Source organism: Zootoca vivipara, chromosome 2 (genome assembly GCF_963506605.1).
Source record: "Zootoca vivipara chromosome 2, rZooViv1.1, whole genome shotgun sequence".
Classification (NCBI taxonomy): domain Eukaryota; kingdom Metazoa; phylum Chordata; class Lepidosauria; order Squamata; family Lacertidae; genus Zootoca; species Zootoca vivipara.
This window is the reverse complement of record NC_083277.1, coordinates 1,738,198-1,755,361: the sequence shown is the minus strand read 5'-3', so window position 1 is coordinate 1,755,361 and position 17,164 is coordinate 1,738,198. Positions and strand designations below refer to the sequence as shown.

Here is a 17,164-nt window from a genome sequence, read left to right as displayed (position 1 = left end):
AAAGGCACCTGAGGATCATCCAGTCCAACCCCAGAGGTCCAAGGTGGGACTCGAACCTGTAAACCTTACCAGCCCCGTGCTCTGCCCAACTAAGCTGTAAATGGCATGATGAAGGAAAGGAAAGGTGCTGACACTGGGAATCGGACAATGGGCTCAGAAACGGAGCATCAGGAGGGGTCCCCAGGGGTCATCTAGTCCAGCCCCTTGAGATGGCGGAACCATAGCTAAAGGATCCCAGATGGCCAGGCAAGCTGTGCTCATAGCTGCCAAGTCTCCCGTATTCCCCGGGAAATCCCCGTTTTCCCAGCTGTTCCTAGCTGAAAAAACAGATTTTTTTTGTTTTCCCCCGGTTTATTCTGGCGCGGCGGCCATGTTGGAACTGGGCAAAGCAGCATCAAAAGTCACTTCTGAGCATGCTCCGCCCAGTTCCAAAATGGCGGTAGCGCTACTTCCCGTCTGCTACTTCTGGCCCGGTCCCTTATTTCTCCGACAGCAACTTGGCAGGTATGGCTGTGCTTAAAAAATGAAGGTGACTCTGCCACTTCCAGTTCCACATCAAACGGGAAGTTCTTCCTAACGTTTACCGAGAATCTCTTTTCTTGTCGTTTGCATCCGTGGGATCGGGTCCTGCCCTCTGGTTTCCCTTTCCCTGGGGTTCAAGCAGTTAAGGGCATCGAGTTCCTCAAAGACTCTGGAAAACCAGGGTTCTGCGCCAGCCAGGACGGGCCATGGGACCTGCCAACGCAGCTCTGCCAACATTTGGCCACTTCTGACGCCGCTTTGCCCTCTGGCAACCCTATAATGTCCACAGTCTCAAGGGCAGCATGGGCCGCCAGCCCTGAGCGAGTGGAAACCGAGGCAGCGCTCTGTCCTCCTGCCGCCCAACTCAAAAGAGGGCCCTGGCTATCTTCCGCCCGGTGGCCTTGATCTTTGGGAAGGTGGCACTGATTTCCACCCCCTTGGGCGCCGTCGGCTTGGGCGGGGGCGGTGGAGGGGGCGGCTTCTCCCGCGGGCGCTTGGGTCGCAGCATGAAGTCCAGGCAGGTGCTGCTCATCGCGTAGAAGACGTTCGCTGTGGTGGGGAAGGCCAGCTCTGCAGGGGTGGTAGGAAGACAGAGGGCAAGAAGGGGTCAAGGTGGAAGAAGGAGAGGAACTGCCCGTCTTTGGAGTTCCCTGGTGGAAAAGGAAACGGCACGCCCAAAGCCAGAACCAGCGATTCCTAGGGGCACAGCTCATTTTCTGTCTCTAAAAGAAACTCTCCTCTATTAGCATTGCTTTCCCAGACCTCTGTTGCTTTGCAGAACCTGAGCTGCCGTTTTCTGTAAAACCCAAATAGAAAGCCGGAAGATTTTTGCCGCTTTGTCAACATCAGAAGATGACAGGATTAGAATCTGCTGACAAACAAGGGGAGGGTAATAAAGACTTTGAAGTCCATTGGGCAGCCTTGAGGCAGGGAAAATGTTTAAAAAGCATCGTCCTCTGTGCTGCTGCATTGGAAAAATATTTTTTAACAAAACATTTATAAGCTGCCGGAGAAGTGCCAGAAAGCTAATTGTAACTTAAAAGCAATTTGACACACTGCAGAGTCCCGCAGGCAGCAGTTAAAACCAGCGGTGTAAATGCTTGCAACAGAATTGTAGAGCTGGAAGGGACCCCCAGAGCTCATCTAGTCCAACCCTCACCTCGGCCTTCTGGCAGGAGCTGCACCAGTTCATAGTTGGGGGCCAGGACCCGATCCTGGTTGTGCTTCTCCAGTGCCTTTCCAATCACAATCGGTGCCTTGTCTTGGCTTGTGACCTGCAGAGGGCAGGCAGCAATAGCACAGGGAGAGATAGAGAAAAAAAAGAGAGAAGAAACAGGTTTTCCAGCCTTCGCTCAAAGGGTGCCCCTTGGGAGTTTTTGGACTGGGGCTGACTGGGAGTTTATTTCATAAAATTTACAGGCTGCTGGATTGTAACAAAACAAAGTGGTTTCGAAAAATAATGAAGTTACTGGTAAAACAGTGTGAAAATAGCTATGTAAAACCTTAAATGAAACAAAAAGCAAACTAAAAACAGATTAAAAGACACCCACATTCTACGTTTTCTGGGTAGGCTTCCCTAAAATAAAAAAAGTTTTTAGGAGGCACTAGTAAGATAACAGCAAAGCTTGAGCGCCCATCTGTCGGGGGTGCTTTAGCTGAGATTCCGGCATTGCAGGGGGCTGGACTAGATGACTCCTGGGGTCTCTTCCGATTCTATGATTCTATGGTATCTGCTTGGTGTCACTCAGCAGGGAGTTCCACAGTCAGGAGCTGCCACACCAGAAAATCCATTTTATTACAGGCGCAGAACGGGTGTTACATGGCCCCTGCAAATGGGCCACTTCAGCCAATCACAGAATCACATCAAGTTAGTTGGAAGGGACCCCCAAGTGTCATCCAGCCCACCCCCTGCAATCGAAGGAACTGAGCGGGTGCGGGTGGGGTCAGGCCACGCCACAGATGAGCTGGTCCCACGTCGTAGCACAAAACAGCTGGCAGGTGCCCAGTTGGGGAACCGTAGAGCTGCAGGGCAGGAAGGAACATCCCCCCCCGGGCCATCCAGACCAGCTAAAGGCTGTTCCTGCCCACCCCCTGGCCAGGCCCCCTCCCCAGGGCTCCTGCCCCCTTGCTCACCAAGATGCTCTTGTAGAGGGTGCCGTTGTGCAGAGCCATGCTGACGCGGATGATGCGGCAGTCTGAGGGGAGTCCACTGTCCGAGGGGAGGGCCATGGGGTAGGCCGACCCACAGGACGCCGAGCGCCGGTGGCCCCGGACGAAGGTGCCCCCTATGGCAGGGGGTGGGGCTAAGCCCTCCGGGGAGGTGGGAGAGGCGTTCTCCGGGGCCGTGTCCAGCGAGGAGACGGAGGGCCACTTCGTATGCTGGGGAGGCAACGGGAGGCAAGGGTAAGCGAGGGATTTGTCCTGCTCAGTGCTGCCTACACAGGCCGGCAGCAGGGGGGGACTTCGAGAAATATCCCCCCTGCTCCCCCCACAGTTCTAATATTCACAATGATGCCCCTTTTTGGCATAGTTACTTCTTATAGGTACCTCATTTATTTATTTATTAAATTTCCACAGATCCCAGGGCAGTTAACAACATGAAAAAAATGCAACATAAAAGCACCAACAGGCAGCCGCTGGGAGGGAAAAGTGGCCTCATTCCAAACCCAGGTACTTTTGAAGGGACTAGATGACCACCAGGAGTCCCGTTAAGCTCTAACAATTCTCTGATCTATTATTATTTGTGGCAAACCACCTACAGATCGCCAGACATGCATGAAGCTCACACGAATCGCAGGTGGGAAAGACATCGCCCCGGCCCCCCAACTCACCTGGGTCTGCTGCGGTTGCCCATGGGGGGTGGGGGAAGCAGGTGGAGGCAGAAGGAGGTCTGGCGGGGCTTGCGGGGAACTGGGCTTGTCCCAGGAGACAAGGGTGCTCATCCCAATCGAGGTGGCCAGGCTGGAGGGAAAAGGAGAAGCGGTTGGTGGTTGGGAAAGGACCAGGAGAAGTTTCAGTGGGTTTTAAGATTCCAGCTGGACACCTGCGATTTGGACTCTCCTTCCTGGGAGGTCTTGAAGCAGAGGTTGGGTGGCCATTTGAGATTCCTGCATTGCAGGGGGTTGGGCTAAATGTCCCTTGGGGGTCCCCCCTTCCTGCTCTACAATTCTATTATCTGTGCTTTGAAAAGAAAGCTTCAAAATTAGAGGTTGGAGGGAGAGAAGAGGTGGTGCTGGACGTTCTCTTTTGCTGGAGGTTTCTAAAGCAGAGGACGGATGGCCAGCTGTCATGGATTCTTCTTTGGAAAGGGGTTGGGCTTGGGGGTCCCTCCCATCTCCCCTGGGCTCTTCCCGCCTCTCACTCTGCGCAGTGGGTGATCACTACGGTGGGCTTCATGGGGCGGCCAGGGGTCACTCCTTCCACAGGCGGCTCAATCGTGCAGGAGAGCTGGTAGCTGGCAGAGAGAAAGAGGGAGAATGTCCGCTTTAAATATTTTACTTTCCCCCCAAAAAAGTAATTAATTCCCAGAAGAGAAAACAGCAGCCGTGTTTCAGTCTGTTGCAGCAAAAACTACAGGACAGGGATGGATCCTGCCCCCCATAACCCCCCTAAATCTGTTCCAGGGGTTCCTCCAAACCTCCGGACCAGACTGGGAAGGAGAGGGGCCGGGAAAACCTTCCTTTGAGGTTTTGAAGCTGTCTGTCAAGGATTCTATAGCTGAGATTCCTGCATTGCAGGGCGTCTGGCTAGATGGCCTTGCGGAAATCTTGGAGGTGATGGGACACTTTTGTTGACCACCGCCCAGGGTCTTGCGGCACCTTGAAGGCTTGGCCCCTTTACTCCAGAATCAAGATGCCATGGACCGTTGTGAAAAATTCATCAGGAGCTTCTGAAGGACAGGGTCATAAAATCATAGGATCTTCCAAGTCGGAAGGGACCTCAAGGGTCATCTAGTCCAACCCCCTTGCAGGAATCTCAGCTAATGCATCCACAACAGAGGAGCATCCCAACCTCCAAGGAGAGCCCACCGCCTCTCGAGGGAGACCGTTCCACTGCCTGCGCTATCCAAAAACTTATTTCACCGCAATGTGAAGTTTACAGATAAAGAGCAGTATACAAACTTTGGTGATGCTCATATGGTCATGGGCTTTTGTGGGGTCAGTCTGCATGCTATCTGGGGGGGGGTCCCCTCTCCACAAATTCCAGCTAAACATTTGCACAAACCGAGGGGCCAGCATATCGGGGGTGGGTGGGCCGTGTGACCTCCAGGAACCCCCTTCCAACCGTTTTAGGATTCTAGGGCCAAAGAGGGGGCTGGGTTTCGGTTGGGATCCTCAGACCCACCTCTGGGCCTCGCTGAGTCGGGGCAGGTGCTGCAGCCATCGCTGGAGGTGCCGGTCGGGGCTCAGGGCGTAGTTGCGGCAGTTGGCCTGCAGCAGTCGCAGCTGGGTGAGGATCTCGAATTCCTATTGGGGGGGGGAGACACAAAGAAAAATGGGCATTTATAATAGAAGGTGCCCCCCATTTTTAAGAGGGTGCCCATTGCATGCTCCTCCCCTCTTCCAATACGGCACGTACCTTGCGGTGCTTCTCGAAGTTGATGTACCCGTTCTGCAAAGAGACAGAGTCATACGGTAGAATCGTAGAGAGGGAAGGAACCCGTAATTATTCCAGAAATGAGCGCAAATGACATCCCAGGAGACAGCTCCAGCCCCACCAGGGCCAGCAAAAGTCGCTTGCCTCCTGCTTTCCGCAGAAGTAATTCCTAAATTGCGCTTGTTTCTGGAGTGCAGCCTAAGACCTCCTCATTTGCCCCAATGAAATTGGCTAATTGGCTCATTCATTCCTTCATTCATTCATGGCTGCTGGGATTCCCGCCCCAAAGTTCTCTCCCAGGGAAGGGACTCCCTGGTTGTCTCTCTGTGCGAGTTGCTGCTCTGTCAATCCTCACATCCTGCCAATCCACCTCTGCATTTGGAGGCAGCTGGGTCACTTCAGCCTCCCTGACAGATGGCTATCCAATGTCTGCTGAGAAACCTCCGAGGTTAGGAGAGCCTAGCCCTTTCCGAAAGAGTTAAGATTGCTGCATTGCAGGGGGCTGGGCTGGATGACCCTCGGGGGTCCCTTCAAAACCCAAAATTCTATAGTTCTACGGGTCTGTTCCCCTGCCGAACGGCCTGCTCGTGGTTGGCATCTCCCGCCTGCCACCCTGTCCTCCCCCTTACCTGTAGCCTGTTCCGTGTCGCTGCATCCAGCATCACCAAGTCCTTGAGGAAAGTGCCCAGGTAGGGAACCACGCCCTGCGGGGAAGAGAGTGAGAGAGGAAGGAGATCAGAGACAGGGAAGAGGACCCCTTCATCCCTGGCTCCGTCTGCAGCCCACCCCTCAAGCCCTAGCCTCCCCCTCCTCTTGAAGTTTGGGTACCGTGGGGCGATGCTCCGAAGATCTCCGCTGCTGCCTGCGCTGGATCGGGTCCGCCCCAGCCCCTCGAGGGTAGCCATCCTGTGGGGAACAGGAGAGGAGAGGAGAGGGGTGGGCTTTTAAAAAAGGAACCTATCAGTGAACATTGCATTCAGAACTGCATTATTTTAGGATAAATTCCTTGGCGAAATGTGCAAATCGGTTCAAATTGCATTCAAAAACGTGTTCAGTAGGAGACTCCCCCGAAAGGTGAACATCTCTCCCCCACTGGAGGTTTTCAAGCAGAGGTTGGATGGCCCTCTGCCAGGGAATATTTTGCTGCAATTCCTGCATTGCGGGCGGGTTGGGCTTGATGACCCCTGGGGGTCCCTTCCGACCCTACAAAGCCATGAGTCTCAGGCCACGTCCCAGATTTCGGAGATATGCAGCGGAACACGGCACACCCCATCCTCTTTTGCTTCAGCATCTGAACTTCAATGTTTGTTTTCACGGGCCGTTTTCTGTGTTCTGTTTCCGCTTGTGAGCTGCCTTGGAAGGGTTTGTGCCCAGAAAGTGAGGGTTGTAAGCATTGATGGTGCAAAAATAAACAAGCCAGGTGAGAAGGTTGGCTGAGAGATGCAAGGGATTGCCTCAGGACAGGATGCAACAGATTAGGAACTGGAATTCACAAAAGTCAAAACTCTGGACATTTTTATGTCAGGGGAAAGCCTGTGTGTGTGTGTGTGTGTGTGTGTGTGTGTGTGTGTGTGTGTTTAGAAGTCCACCACTTTCTAGACATCAAGAGCCAGGGTAGTGGAGTGGTTAGAGTGGCAGAATGAGACCTTGGAGAGAATAATAGAATCTTAGAGCTGGAAGGGACCCAAGGGTCATCTAGTCCAATCCCCTGCATTGCGGGGAATCTCAGCTAAAGCATCCATGACAGATGGCCACCCAAGCTCTGCTTAAAAACCTCCAAGGAAGGAGAGCCCCCCACCTCTCATGGGAGTCTGTTCCCCTGCCTAACAGCTCTTCCTGTCAGAAAGTTATTCCTGATGCTTAGTCAGAATCTCCTTTCTTGTAACCTTAAGCCGTGGGTTCGAGTCCTACCCTCCGGAGCAGGAGAAAACAAGCATGCTCCCTCTTCCATGTGACAGCCCTTCAGATATTTGAAGTTTCCCCTCAAGTCTTCTCTTTACCAGGCTAAACATACGCAACTCCTTCGACCATTCCTCATAAGGCTTAGTTTCCAGACCACTTGATCATCTTGGTCGCCCTCCTCTGAACACCTTCCAGCTTGTCAATATCCTTTCCTTAAATTGTGGTGCCCAGAATTGGATGCTGTATTCCCGGTGTGGTCTGACTAAGGCAGGATAGAGTGGGACTATGACTTCCCTTGATCTGGACACTAGACTTGATGCAGCCTAGAAGAGCTGCTGCCATCACACTGTTAAGTTTGTGATCCACTAAGACCCCTAGATCCTTTTCACTTGTGCTGCCAGGTGTCCCCCTTCCTGTATTTGTGCATCTGGTTCTTCCTGCCTAAGTGCAGAACTTGACATTCGTCCCTGTTGAAATTCATTTTTCTTAGCCTGGGCCCAGTTCTCCAATCTGTTACGGTCATTTTGGTTCCCGATTCTGTCTTCTGCGGAGAACGTGGAATAAACACCTGGAAGAGGAGCCTCCGGCTCTGGCTGTAGTTGTCCTCCTCTGAGCAGACGGCACTCAGCTCCTCATAGCAGCGGAGGGAGTCCCTGGAGATGATGAAGGGAGGGGAGAGAAGCTGAGTAGAGCAGTCTAAAACTCCAACCGCACCCCAGGAGTTTAATGGGCTGCGCCCTGCCTAAGAGGGATCAGGCTTGTGTGTTTGTAGGGACCTCCCTAGACACCTCCACTGCATTGGTTAACTGTGTTTCTGGGGTTGGACTAGATGACCCATAGGTGTCTCACCCAACCCTACAATTCCAGAGGCAAGGGAGGGTGCCTGGCAGGGAAGAGAAGTACTTTGGGGGGAGGACCTAAGGACCTGAGCAAGAAGAGGGGAATGGCCAGGGCAGATGACAGCCTGGTTTTTATTGCTGCCGGGAAGAAGCTCAGGGTGTCTCTGAGAAAGGTCTCAGAGATTTGGGGGAGGGGGCATGGTTCTGCGAGGGGAAGGAGCTCTGAAGCAGAGGAATGGGGGCCCACCTGGATGTCTCCTCCCAGGTTCTCTTGAGGCGATGCAAAGGGGTGGACTTCAGTGCAGAGACGACGGCATAGAGAGAGGAGAAGTTGCGGAGGAGAAAACACTCCTGGGACGGGAAAGAGAAAATAAGAAAAGGGTCTGGAAACCTCCTTCCTGGGAGGTTTTTATGCAAAGGCTACGTGTTTAAATCTAAACAACAACAACAAATGCAGCTTATAAACATTCCAAATAAATAGATAAAACAGCTACCCAGTTGGCAAAGACTGCTCCATGGACCCAGGAAATTTGTTGTTGTTTGTTTATTGTTAATATACCCATGCCAACTCCATAATTGCATTCAGGATTGCTCAGCCGGTAGAGCAGAAGACTCTCAATCTCAGGGTCATGGGTTCGAGTCCCGCGTTGGGCAAAAGATTCCTGCACTGCAGAGGGTTGGGCTGGATGACCCTCGGGTGGCCCCTTCCAACCTTAACCATTTGGTGGTTCTATGAATTCCATCATCCTGCTATGATCTAAGCCTACTCAAAGCGGCTTATGGTGCACAACGCTTAAGCCAGCACGAAGCCGGAAAGGAACAGAAGGAACATCCACGACACCCTCCCTGCGAGGCGGACCCACCTCTGCCACGCGGATCCACTTCTCCAGCAGCCGTGCCCTCTGCGCCGCCCGCAGCTCCGTGTCGCCCAGGCAGGAGGAGACGACAGCGTTGGCCACGCGGTTGAACTGGGCCACAGTGGCGCGGACGGAGGGGCAGGCCCCCTCGCGGCCCCTCTTGTCACGCTGCGACCACAGCTGGCCCTGGCACTCGTGGGGCACCAGGCGCAGGAAGAGCTCCTGGGGGGCAGGGGGGGCAGGGGAGAAGAAGCTGAAGGAGGGGAGGGAGAGAGGAGAGACCCACCCCCTTAAAAAAGCTCCCAATCACTGGCAGGCTGGCTTAAAAGGGACCTGAAAACTGTGCCCCTCAAATGCAGGCTGGGTGAATGGCAAGGGATTCTCTGACCAGGAAGAAGAGCTTTCATTGACAGAAAGCAAAACCTCCCAAGTCTCTAGTCCTCATGCCTGTAGAGGTGGAGGGTGAGCCGTGACAGAGGGGAGAAAGAGGGTTGTGGAGCTCATCCAGAACCCCTGCAGGATCCCCCCAGGTCACACTCACGGCATCCTGCGCAGTGAGATGAGCGGCCACGTCTTCCGCCTGGAGCCCCAGGATGTAGTGGGGGTCGGGGGGCCCTTCGTCTGTGATGCCCTTGTCCTCCCAGGGGTCCTCCTGGCCCTTGGGGGCTCCCTCTTGGCCGGCCGACAGGAGGATCTTCTCAGGGTCCGATCCTCTACCCAGGGCCCAGCGTAGCCAGGCTCCCAGCTGCTCCTTCAGGCCAGCGTCCAAGCCCACAAAGTCCTCCGGGTAACCGTCCAGCCAGGAGCACAGCAGAGACCCCAGGGCCCTGTGAGGAGGGGAAAGTGGGGGGAGTCTGTGGCTGCTGGAACCCCAGGAAGCCCCCCCCCCCACCTCTGCACAGCAGCCAAACAGAGAGGACTGGCCAGTGGGATTCGAACCCAAGAGCCCTCTCCCTTTCTGTGGTTTCCAACAACTGGTCATAGAATCATAGAATAGCTCTCAGGGTTGTGACTTCCCATGCTGGGCGAAAGATTCCTGCATTACAGGGGGGTGGGACTCTTCCCTTCTATTGCTCTATGACAGGGGGCCGGTCAACCGTCCCTCAGACCATGTGGGGGGCAAGACTATATTTTGAAGAAGAAAAAATAACGAATTCCTATGCCCCACAAATAACCCAGAGATGCATTTTAAATAAAAGCACACATTCTACTTGTGTAAAATCATGCTGATTCCCAGACCGTCCACAGGCCGGATTGAGAAGGCGATTGGGCCACATCCGGCCCACGGGCCTCAGGTTGCCTACCCCTGCTCTATGACCTTTCCAGTTGCCCTATTCTGCACCTGCCTCAGAGACACCCTACCCCAGACAGCAGCAGGTGCAGCCTCCCAGATCAGGGAGTCTCTGGTGACTCATTCGTGCGAGGGAGCCAAGCCCACGTGCCCTGGCCTCACCACCTCATCTCTCCAGAGCATTTAAGGGAGGGTGTCGTCTCCCGCACCCGCTTCTCACTGAAGGCTCAAAGGAGCAGCCCTGCTTGACCCTCTCCTGACCTAGTGTCCTGTCTCCAAAAGGGGACAGCCCAGGAGGACAACCTCCCAGGCCTGGAAGGGGGTGGCTGGCTGGCTATTTTTGTGTTCGTTTGGCCTTTTTTTTTGCTTCAACTATTTATTTGTGTTTTAATATTGTATTTTTATCTAGTGAATTGCCCTGAAAGCTTTTGATGGATGATAATATAAATCCTAATAATAATAAGAATAGAATAGATATAAATCCTTCCTCAACGGTAAACTGATGTCTGGTTTTTTTATTTACTTATTAAAAATATGTATATACCGACCTATCATTAAAAAAGACGTATCGCTGTACAAATATTTTCACGAAGGCGTAAACAAGTGGGATTTACTCCTGAGTAGACATGCGAAAGCCGGAGGTGGTGGCGTCTCCTTCCCTGAACGTTGCAGGGCCACCTCTCCTGGCTGAGATTCCTGTCTGGCAGGGGCAGGTCTAGATGACCACAGGGGGTCCCTTCCAACTCTACACTTATATGTTTCTACATTGCACTAATGTAAGGCTGTTAAGAAACAAGGCTGGAGAAGGAGCTCAAACCCAGAACCCAAAGGCTTGCGACGACCACTGTGCCTCTGAGCACGTGCCGAGTACAGTGACCTCTGAGATTCCTGCACAGCAAGGGGTTGGGCTAGATGACCGCCAGGTTCCCTTCCAATGCTATGATTCAATGACCTTACCTAGTTCATAATCATACCATAAACACAGGCAGGCAGCCATCCTTCTGGTGGAGAGAGGAGAGAGTCCAGGGCAAGCGTAGAGCCCAGAAGCTGCTTAGGAATTAGCTTGAAAAATGGATTTAGGCTGTGGAGAGGGATATTTTTTTTGGGGGGGGGCTGTTATTAACTACTCAGGGGAGCAGGGAAAAGGAAGCAGGCGCCCACTCACCGCTGAAGGTCTGCTGTTTCCGGGGTAGCGTCTGAACTTGAACCCACAACTGCCTGCAGCCTGGGGGGGGAGGGGTGAGAAAAACCAAGGGACTCAATGAATTTAGTAATCCTTCTACTCTCTCGCCCTGCCAGCGACCCGCCTCCTCTCCTGGTGCGGCTCCACAGCCTCAGACAGCTGCCCAGCAGGCAGAAATCCAACAGGTGACATTCTGTTCTTACCATGAAAACTCAGCAGCGTTAATGATACGCCTTTGAACGCTCTCCTCCCTCCTGAGCTATCACTGCAGTGGCCCTGCAAGGTAGGCCAGGCCATGAGACAAAGCCGCTCGAGTCAATGTGGAGTGTGGGGCAGGATTTGAGCCGGGGTCTCCCTGGCCCTTGTCTGGCCTCACAAGCTGCGCCTGCTGGATTTCCGCTTGCTGACCAAACAAACAGAACTGCCAACGTTCCCTCCCCCCCCCCCCGATAGCTGCCAAGTTATCCCATTTTTTAAGGGATTTTCCCTTATGCTGAATAGGCTTCCTCGGGAGAAAGGGGAAAACTTGGCAGCTATGCCCCCCCCCCCGACAATCTCCCCTCCATTGCAAACCTCTCGAGCAGGAGCCCCAGGACCAAGCCGGGCGTGGCAAAAGTCCGGTAGGTGGCCAGGAAGGCCGGCACGTAGCAGGTGTCTCCGAGCGAAGGGGCTTCCAGAAGGTGCCTCACCAGGCGGGGCAGCAATCCAGCCTTCAGCACCCGAGAGCGGCCGGCTGGGGACCCCAACACCCCCAGCGCCGTGGAATCAGCAGCCCCCAGGTGACCCGAGGTGCTTGGCGGGTCCTCGCCCTGCCGGGGGGGGGGGGAACAACACAACAAAAAAGAGAAAGGGATGGGCTCCAATGACAAGGAAGGAGGCTCAGTTTGGAAGCAGAGGTTGATATGTTGTGGATTTCTTAGCAGTGGCTCCCTGCACAGCCGGGGGGTTGAGCTGGATGACCTCTGGGGACCCCTCCCAACTTTTCAATTTTCTGTAAACGGAGGCAGCCTCCTCCTCGTCCTGTGGAGGGCAGGGCATGTCATTCCCTCACTTTCCTTGCGCACCACCAGGGCCTCTAACTGTTGCACAACAGGCAGAAATTCAACAGGTGACGTTTCGCCCTTGCCACGAAACGCAGCAATGTAAGTGATACGCCTTTTAATGCTTCTCTTCCTTTGGCAATATCCACCCCCACCCCCCAGGCATGGGGCACGACTTACCCCAGAGACCAGGCTGGCTCTGTTGGCACCCCCTGGCAGCCGAGAGCTGACGGTGTAGATGGCACCCTCCTCCTTCTCCTCCCACAAGGTCACTGGGGGCTGCGGTGGGGGGAGGAAAAAGACATTTTAGCCCGTGTGCAATTCCTCCCCACCCCCAAGCTGCCACAAGAGTGCTCCTTCATTTATATCTATTCATTTATGGATCTATTGCATTTCTGTCCCTCAAGCCGCCCCCTCAACAACCCTGAGAGGTAGGCCAGGCTGGGAGACGGGCAGGGACTGGCCTCGAGGTCACCACCCTGCGATGATTTGAACCCAAGTCCTCAAACCACTGCACCACCTTGGCTTCTGACACACACACACACACACACACACACACACACACACACACACACACCATTAAACCCTCTGAGCGTTACCTTCACAGGCAGGCAGTACCAACGGGTGCGGGTGAGGATCGCCCCCTCTGCGGAGCCCCCTCCCGGCTCCAGGCAGCCCCCCAGGCGGAGGAAGACCTTCATGGGGGTGGCAGATCACCCCCCTGCAGGGTCCCCCTTTGCACCCCCTCCTGCCCCCAGTGGCGAGGGGGCTCCTATTTGCCACAGAAGATGGGCAGCAGCTGAGACAGAAAGAGGGTTGGGATGGGGGGGCCCAGGCTGAAATCCTGGCCCCCCACCAGGCCTCGTGTGTGTTTGTCTTCTGCCTCCCTTTCGGTGTAGATTCCTCTCCTCCTTCCGCTTCGCAGGATTGGGCCCGGCCCCTTCCCCGCCCTACAGAGGACTTCCCCAAAAACAGGCCAAACCAGATTCCACTTCGCTCTCTCTGTGTCTCTCTCAGCCAACCCCCCCAACAACAACAGGCCCTTTGCCTGGAAGCCCCACTATTACACATGCACACAGAGGCAGGCCGGAGTCCAACAGGTGCAGCTGCCAGCTGGGAAGGCGTGCCCAGCCTGGATCAAAGGTGTTCGCCTCCCACACACACACACACACACACCTGTCCCAGCCTGCACACCGTGGGTCTGCCAGGGAATAATAATAATTATTATTATTTATACTCTGCCCATCTGGCTGGGTTTCCCCGCCACTCTGGGCGGCTTCCAACAAATACAAAAATACATTAAAATATATGCAAACAGACTCACTGCGCCAACCCTGCAGTGCAGGCAGGCGGAGGAGGAGGAGGGCAGCGGGATCACGACCCACCAGCGGACCAGCTCCTGGGACGCAGCCGCACAATGAGGCGGGACACCTGTCTGCAAATGGGGGGGGTCACCTCTGGAAGTAGCCGGTGGGGGTTGGACTAGATGACCCGGGGCAATGCTCCCTGGGGGGGTCCCTTCTATGGCTCGTGGGCACGGACGAGGGAACTCTTGAACCCAGCACCTGCCAAGCATTCACACGGAGAACAACTCCTGCATGCGTCCCCCACCCCGCCCCCACCCCAACAAACACCTGCTTCTACTGACCTGCTCAGGAGTTGGGGGTCCGCGCTCCGACTCGGGGGTCCTGCTCCGGAAAGCGCTGAGGGTCACACCGGCGTCCCCTGCCCCGTCCAGCAGGTGGCGAAAAGAGCGGGGGAACATCCGGACCCCCTCCCCTCACGCCCGAGGGCAGCTGAGGGGAGAGAAGCAGGGGAGGGGGTGTTTTTCCCCATGGTTTTTTTTGGGGGGGAGTGTCTCCCACCCTATTGCCCGTCCCCTGGCTCGTTTTCACCCCAAACCCTAACTGCAAACCTGCTTCCTCTTAAGGGTACTTGCGACGAGGGTCCCACGGGCAAGAATTCCACCCCAAAACTTTAAAAAAACACCCTAAACCGCTTGCTAGAAACTCTTGCCTCCTTCCTTCCGAAAACTCTGCCCCTTGCGTTGCAGGGGGTTGGACTGGATGACCCTTGGGGACCCTCCCTCCCTCCCTCCAACTCTGCTCCACCCTGGAGGAACAGATCCTCCCGTGGGTGCCAGCCCTCTCCCTGCTGGGTCTCACCTGGGTGCTGGAGGACAGGACCCCATGGGGTGCTGGGCTGCAGGGCAGGGACCCAGGAGTGTCCCGTTGCTTTCACCCAGGCAGGCGCCTAATAAGGGAGGGGGCAGGATGGAAAGTCCGGAAGCGGAGCGAGCTGGGAGCGGAGCCAGAGACAAAGTGAAGGAAGGGGAAACCGGAGCCGGACTCTCTGGGAGCGGAGCCAGAAGACTGGGGAGAGAGAGGCCGGCAGAGGAAACCCCGGGACTGGATTATACTTCGGGAAGGGAGCGGGAAAGGCTGGCAGAGCCAGAGTAGAGGAAGCCCTGAGCAGCCCCAAACCACGGAACTGGAGTTTGTCCAGGAATGGCTAAGGAAGATCTGGAATCGGAGTCAGGAAGTAGAAGGAAAACCTGGAACCGGCCTTCACGGACTGAGGGTGGCAGATGCAAAGCCCAGGGGGGAAGTCGATGCAGGCGAGGTCAGCTCCAGCGAAAGCCTGGGATGGAGTGCAAGGAGGATTGGGCTGATGTGAGTTATGACAAATTGCAGAACTAGTTTCCGAGTGTGGAGCCCCAGTATTGAGAGAGGGAGGGAGGGAGGTATTGGTCCTCTGACTTTACAGGAGAGGGCAGGTGGAAAACGTGGAACCGGCTCGTGCAGGGAAGCTGGAGAGGTGTGCAAATTGCTGAAACAGGCTGAGACTGCCACCTGCGTGTGTGACTCCACAAATGGTGTGGGCACATCCCTTGAACTGAATATGTGGTATTCAGAGTCCTGGAATTGTAGAGTTGGAAGGGTATCCCCAAGGGTCATCTAGTCCAACCCCCTGCCACGCAGGAGTCAAAACTATTTCATTTCCTAAAATGTATACTGTAGACCGCTTGACCTTTAGAAAATCCACAACCCTCCAAGTTGTTTATGAAAGAAATACAATGATGAACGCTGTTAGGAGCTATTTTAAACATGGAATATGTCAACATCCTACGCATCTTGGCCAAGCAATTATGTTTCCAGCAGGTGCCAAAAGCTGTACCAGTGAAGGAGCCTGCCTGGGTGTCAATAGGCAGGGAGTTCCAAAGCTCCATTTTCTTACAGATGCAGAAATGGCATGATGTGACACCTGCAGCACTGCCAATTCCGCCGATCAAAGTTGCAAAGCGGGTGCATTGGGGTCAAGCAGATCTCACTGGTAAACTGGAATCCAGCTCTCAGCATGGGGTTGGACTAGATGACCCCCAGGATCCGTTCTATGTTTCTGTGAGCTCGGCCCAGTAGCAAATCAGCAACCAGAACAGATCTCTACATGCAATGGCATGTAGTGCATGGGACTCTTAATCTCAGGGTCGCGGGTTCGAGCTCCGTGTTGGGCAAAGGAAGATTTCTGGCATTGCAGGCGGTTGGACCCAATGAACCCGCAGCAGGGCCCCTACAAAACTCTACACTTCTATGGTTCTACACAGGCAAAGGCCTTGCTCCTGCATCTTCCGGGCAAAGTAAAAAAGAAGCCTCATGTGGCCAGTGGCCCATGCAGACCCCAGTAATGTGCAGATCCAGCATTTGCCAACCTGGTGCCCTCCAATGGTTGCGGAACAGTATGCCCGCTGGCTGCCCAGGGCTGATGGGACTTGTAGTACACACACCACTTCTGGAGAACACCAGCCTGGCGGCCCTTTTCTCTTAACAATGTAGAAATGGCCTACCAAGACGGGGTTGGACTAGATGAGCCTTGGGGGACCCCTTTGCAAATCTACAAATGGAAGATTAAAAGGGAAATGAAGCCAAGGATTCTGGTTGTGAGGACACAGGAGAAATCCAGTCTCCATTGCAGCTTTGAAAATATATTCCCCTGGGAATCCAATCCGAGAGAAAGATTCTGTTGTGTTCTGCATCCGCATTTCCCCTTTGCCCCATATCAGAATTTGGCCTCTCCCTCTCCCCCAGGACTCCTTCCCTCTCCCCCAGTGCAGGAAGGAGCACAATAGGGGTCTGGAAACCCAGTTTCCTGTCTCCAGGAAGGGGTTGCGTCACCCATGCAGTGAGGGGCTTCCTTCAGCCTCTCCCTCCCCTCCCTTGCTCATTTAACACCTTCGATCCCAGTACCAAAGCGCAGCTTTCCAAACTGTGTGTTGGCAGCAGTGTGTAGGTGTGTTGTGTGAATGCTACCCCCCCCCCCGCTTATCCTGGTTTGCTAGTAAAACTCAATTACTGTGTTGCAAAATGATGCACGTCCAAAAAGTCTGCTGCCAACAGGAAAAGTTTGAGAAGCTCTGGCCCATATTAAGAGGGATGGCCAAGATGCCCTGCTGGCTGAGAGCTTCATGACAGGCAGGAGTCCCACTGGTACAGTTCCTGCTGGCATCATTCTGCTTCTTCACGCGGCTCATAGCTAACTTGCGGAATTCGCTGGAGCAGGAGGCAGGGATGGCTTTAAAAGAGGATCGGATAAATCCACGGAGGAGGAGATGGGAGGCCTTCCAAGGTTGGAGGAAACGTGAAATTAAGAAATGCTAGGATTGGGATTATTTGTGGTATGGAGGGGGAAGTATAAGGTGCAAAGGGATTCGTGGGTAGTGTTATAAAATCATATTGGGGGGGGGGGTTGCAGGACACCATTATTAATGAACAGAGAGGGGTGACAGAATTTGACAGCTGCAATACCCAGAATCCTGTTCAATGCCATCTTCCCTGTCTCCCCACCCCTCCCGCTAGGACACGACCCTGCCTGAAGGAAGGCTTAAGGATCTGCATATGCACAACAGTTAGCATAAACTCACACATTTCCCCTCTCCA

At 54.3% G+C, this 17,164-nt stretch overlaps 1 protein-coding gene across 3 annotated transcripts; it reads right to left on the bottom strand.

Moving 5' to 3' along the window:
* Window positions 1-49: 49 nt before the first annotated feature.
* Window positions 50-14,656, bottom strand: RGL2 (ral guanine nucleotide dissociation stimulator like 2). 3 transcript variants are annotated; one of them, XM_035107419.2, is made up of 18 exons: window positions 14,396-14,655; window positions 13,879-14,026; window positions 12,411-12,509; window positions 11,764-11,999; window positions 11,173-11,232; window positions 9,258-9,543; window positions 8,723-8,938; window positions 8,107-8,210; window positions 7,589-7,673; window positions 5,947-6,024; window positions 5,748-5,822; window positions 5,101-5,133; window positions 4,867-4,988; window positions 3,884-3,976; window positions 3,354-3,483; window positions 2,656-2,901; window positions 1,682-1,796; window positions 50-1,092 (listed from the first exon to the last, which is right to left on the bottom strand). In XM_035107419.2, the coding sequence occupies exons 2-18, from the start codon at window positions 13,993-13,995 to the stop codon at window positions 887-889; spliced, it is 2,301 nt and encodes a 766-aa protein (XP_034963310.2). In that variant the 5' UTR covers window positions 13,996-14,026; window positions 14,396-14,655; the 3' UTR covers window positions 50-886. The 3 variants fall into 3 exon arrangements, with proteins under 3 accessions (XP_034963310.2, XP_034963311.2, XP_060124545.1); XM_035107420.2 differs by lacking the exons at window positions 13,879-14,026; window positions 14,396-14,655 and adding an exon at window positions 12,830-13,144; XM_060268562.1 differs by lacking the exons at window positions 50-1,092; window positions 1,682-1,796; window positions 2,656-2,901 and having other exon boundaries at window positions 3,211-3,483; window positions 14,396-14,656.
* Window positions 14,657-17,164: the final 2,508 nt, after the last annotated feature.

What these genes read in the sequence shown, in the direction of transcription:
- RGL2 (XM_035107419.2), bottom strand. Translation starts at nt 13,995, where the DNA reads ATGTTCCCCCGCTCTTTTCGCCACCTGCTGGACGGGGCAGGGGACGCC. An exon ending in GACCCCCAACTCCTGAGCAG is followed by an intron (nt 12,510 to 13,878) that starts GTCAGTAGAAGC and finishes CCCCCACCGCAG; the next exon opens with CCCCCAGTGACCTTGTGGGA. An exon ending in CTGGGGCTCCTGCTCGAGAG is followed by an intron (nt 11,233 to 11,763) that starts GTTTGCAATGGA and finishes CTCCCCCCCCAG; the next exon opens with GCTGCAGGCAGTTGTGGGTT.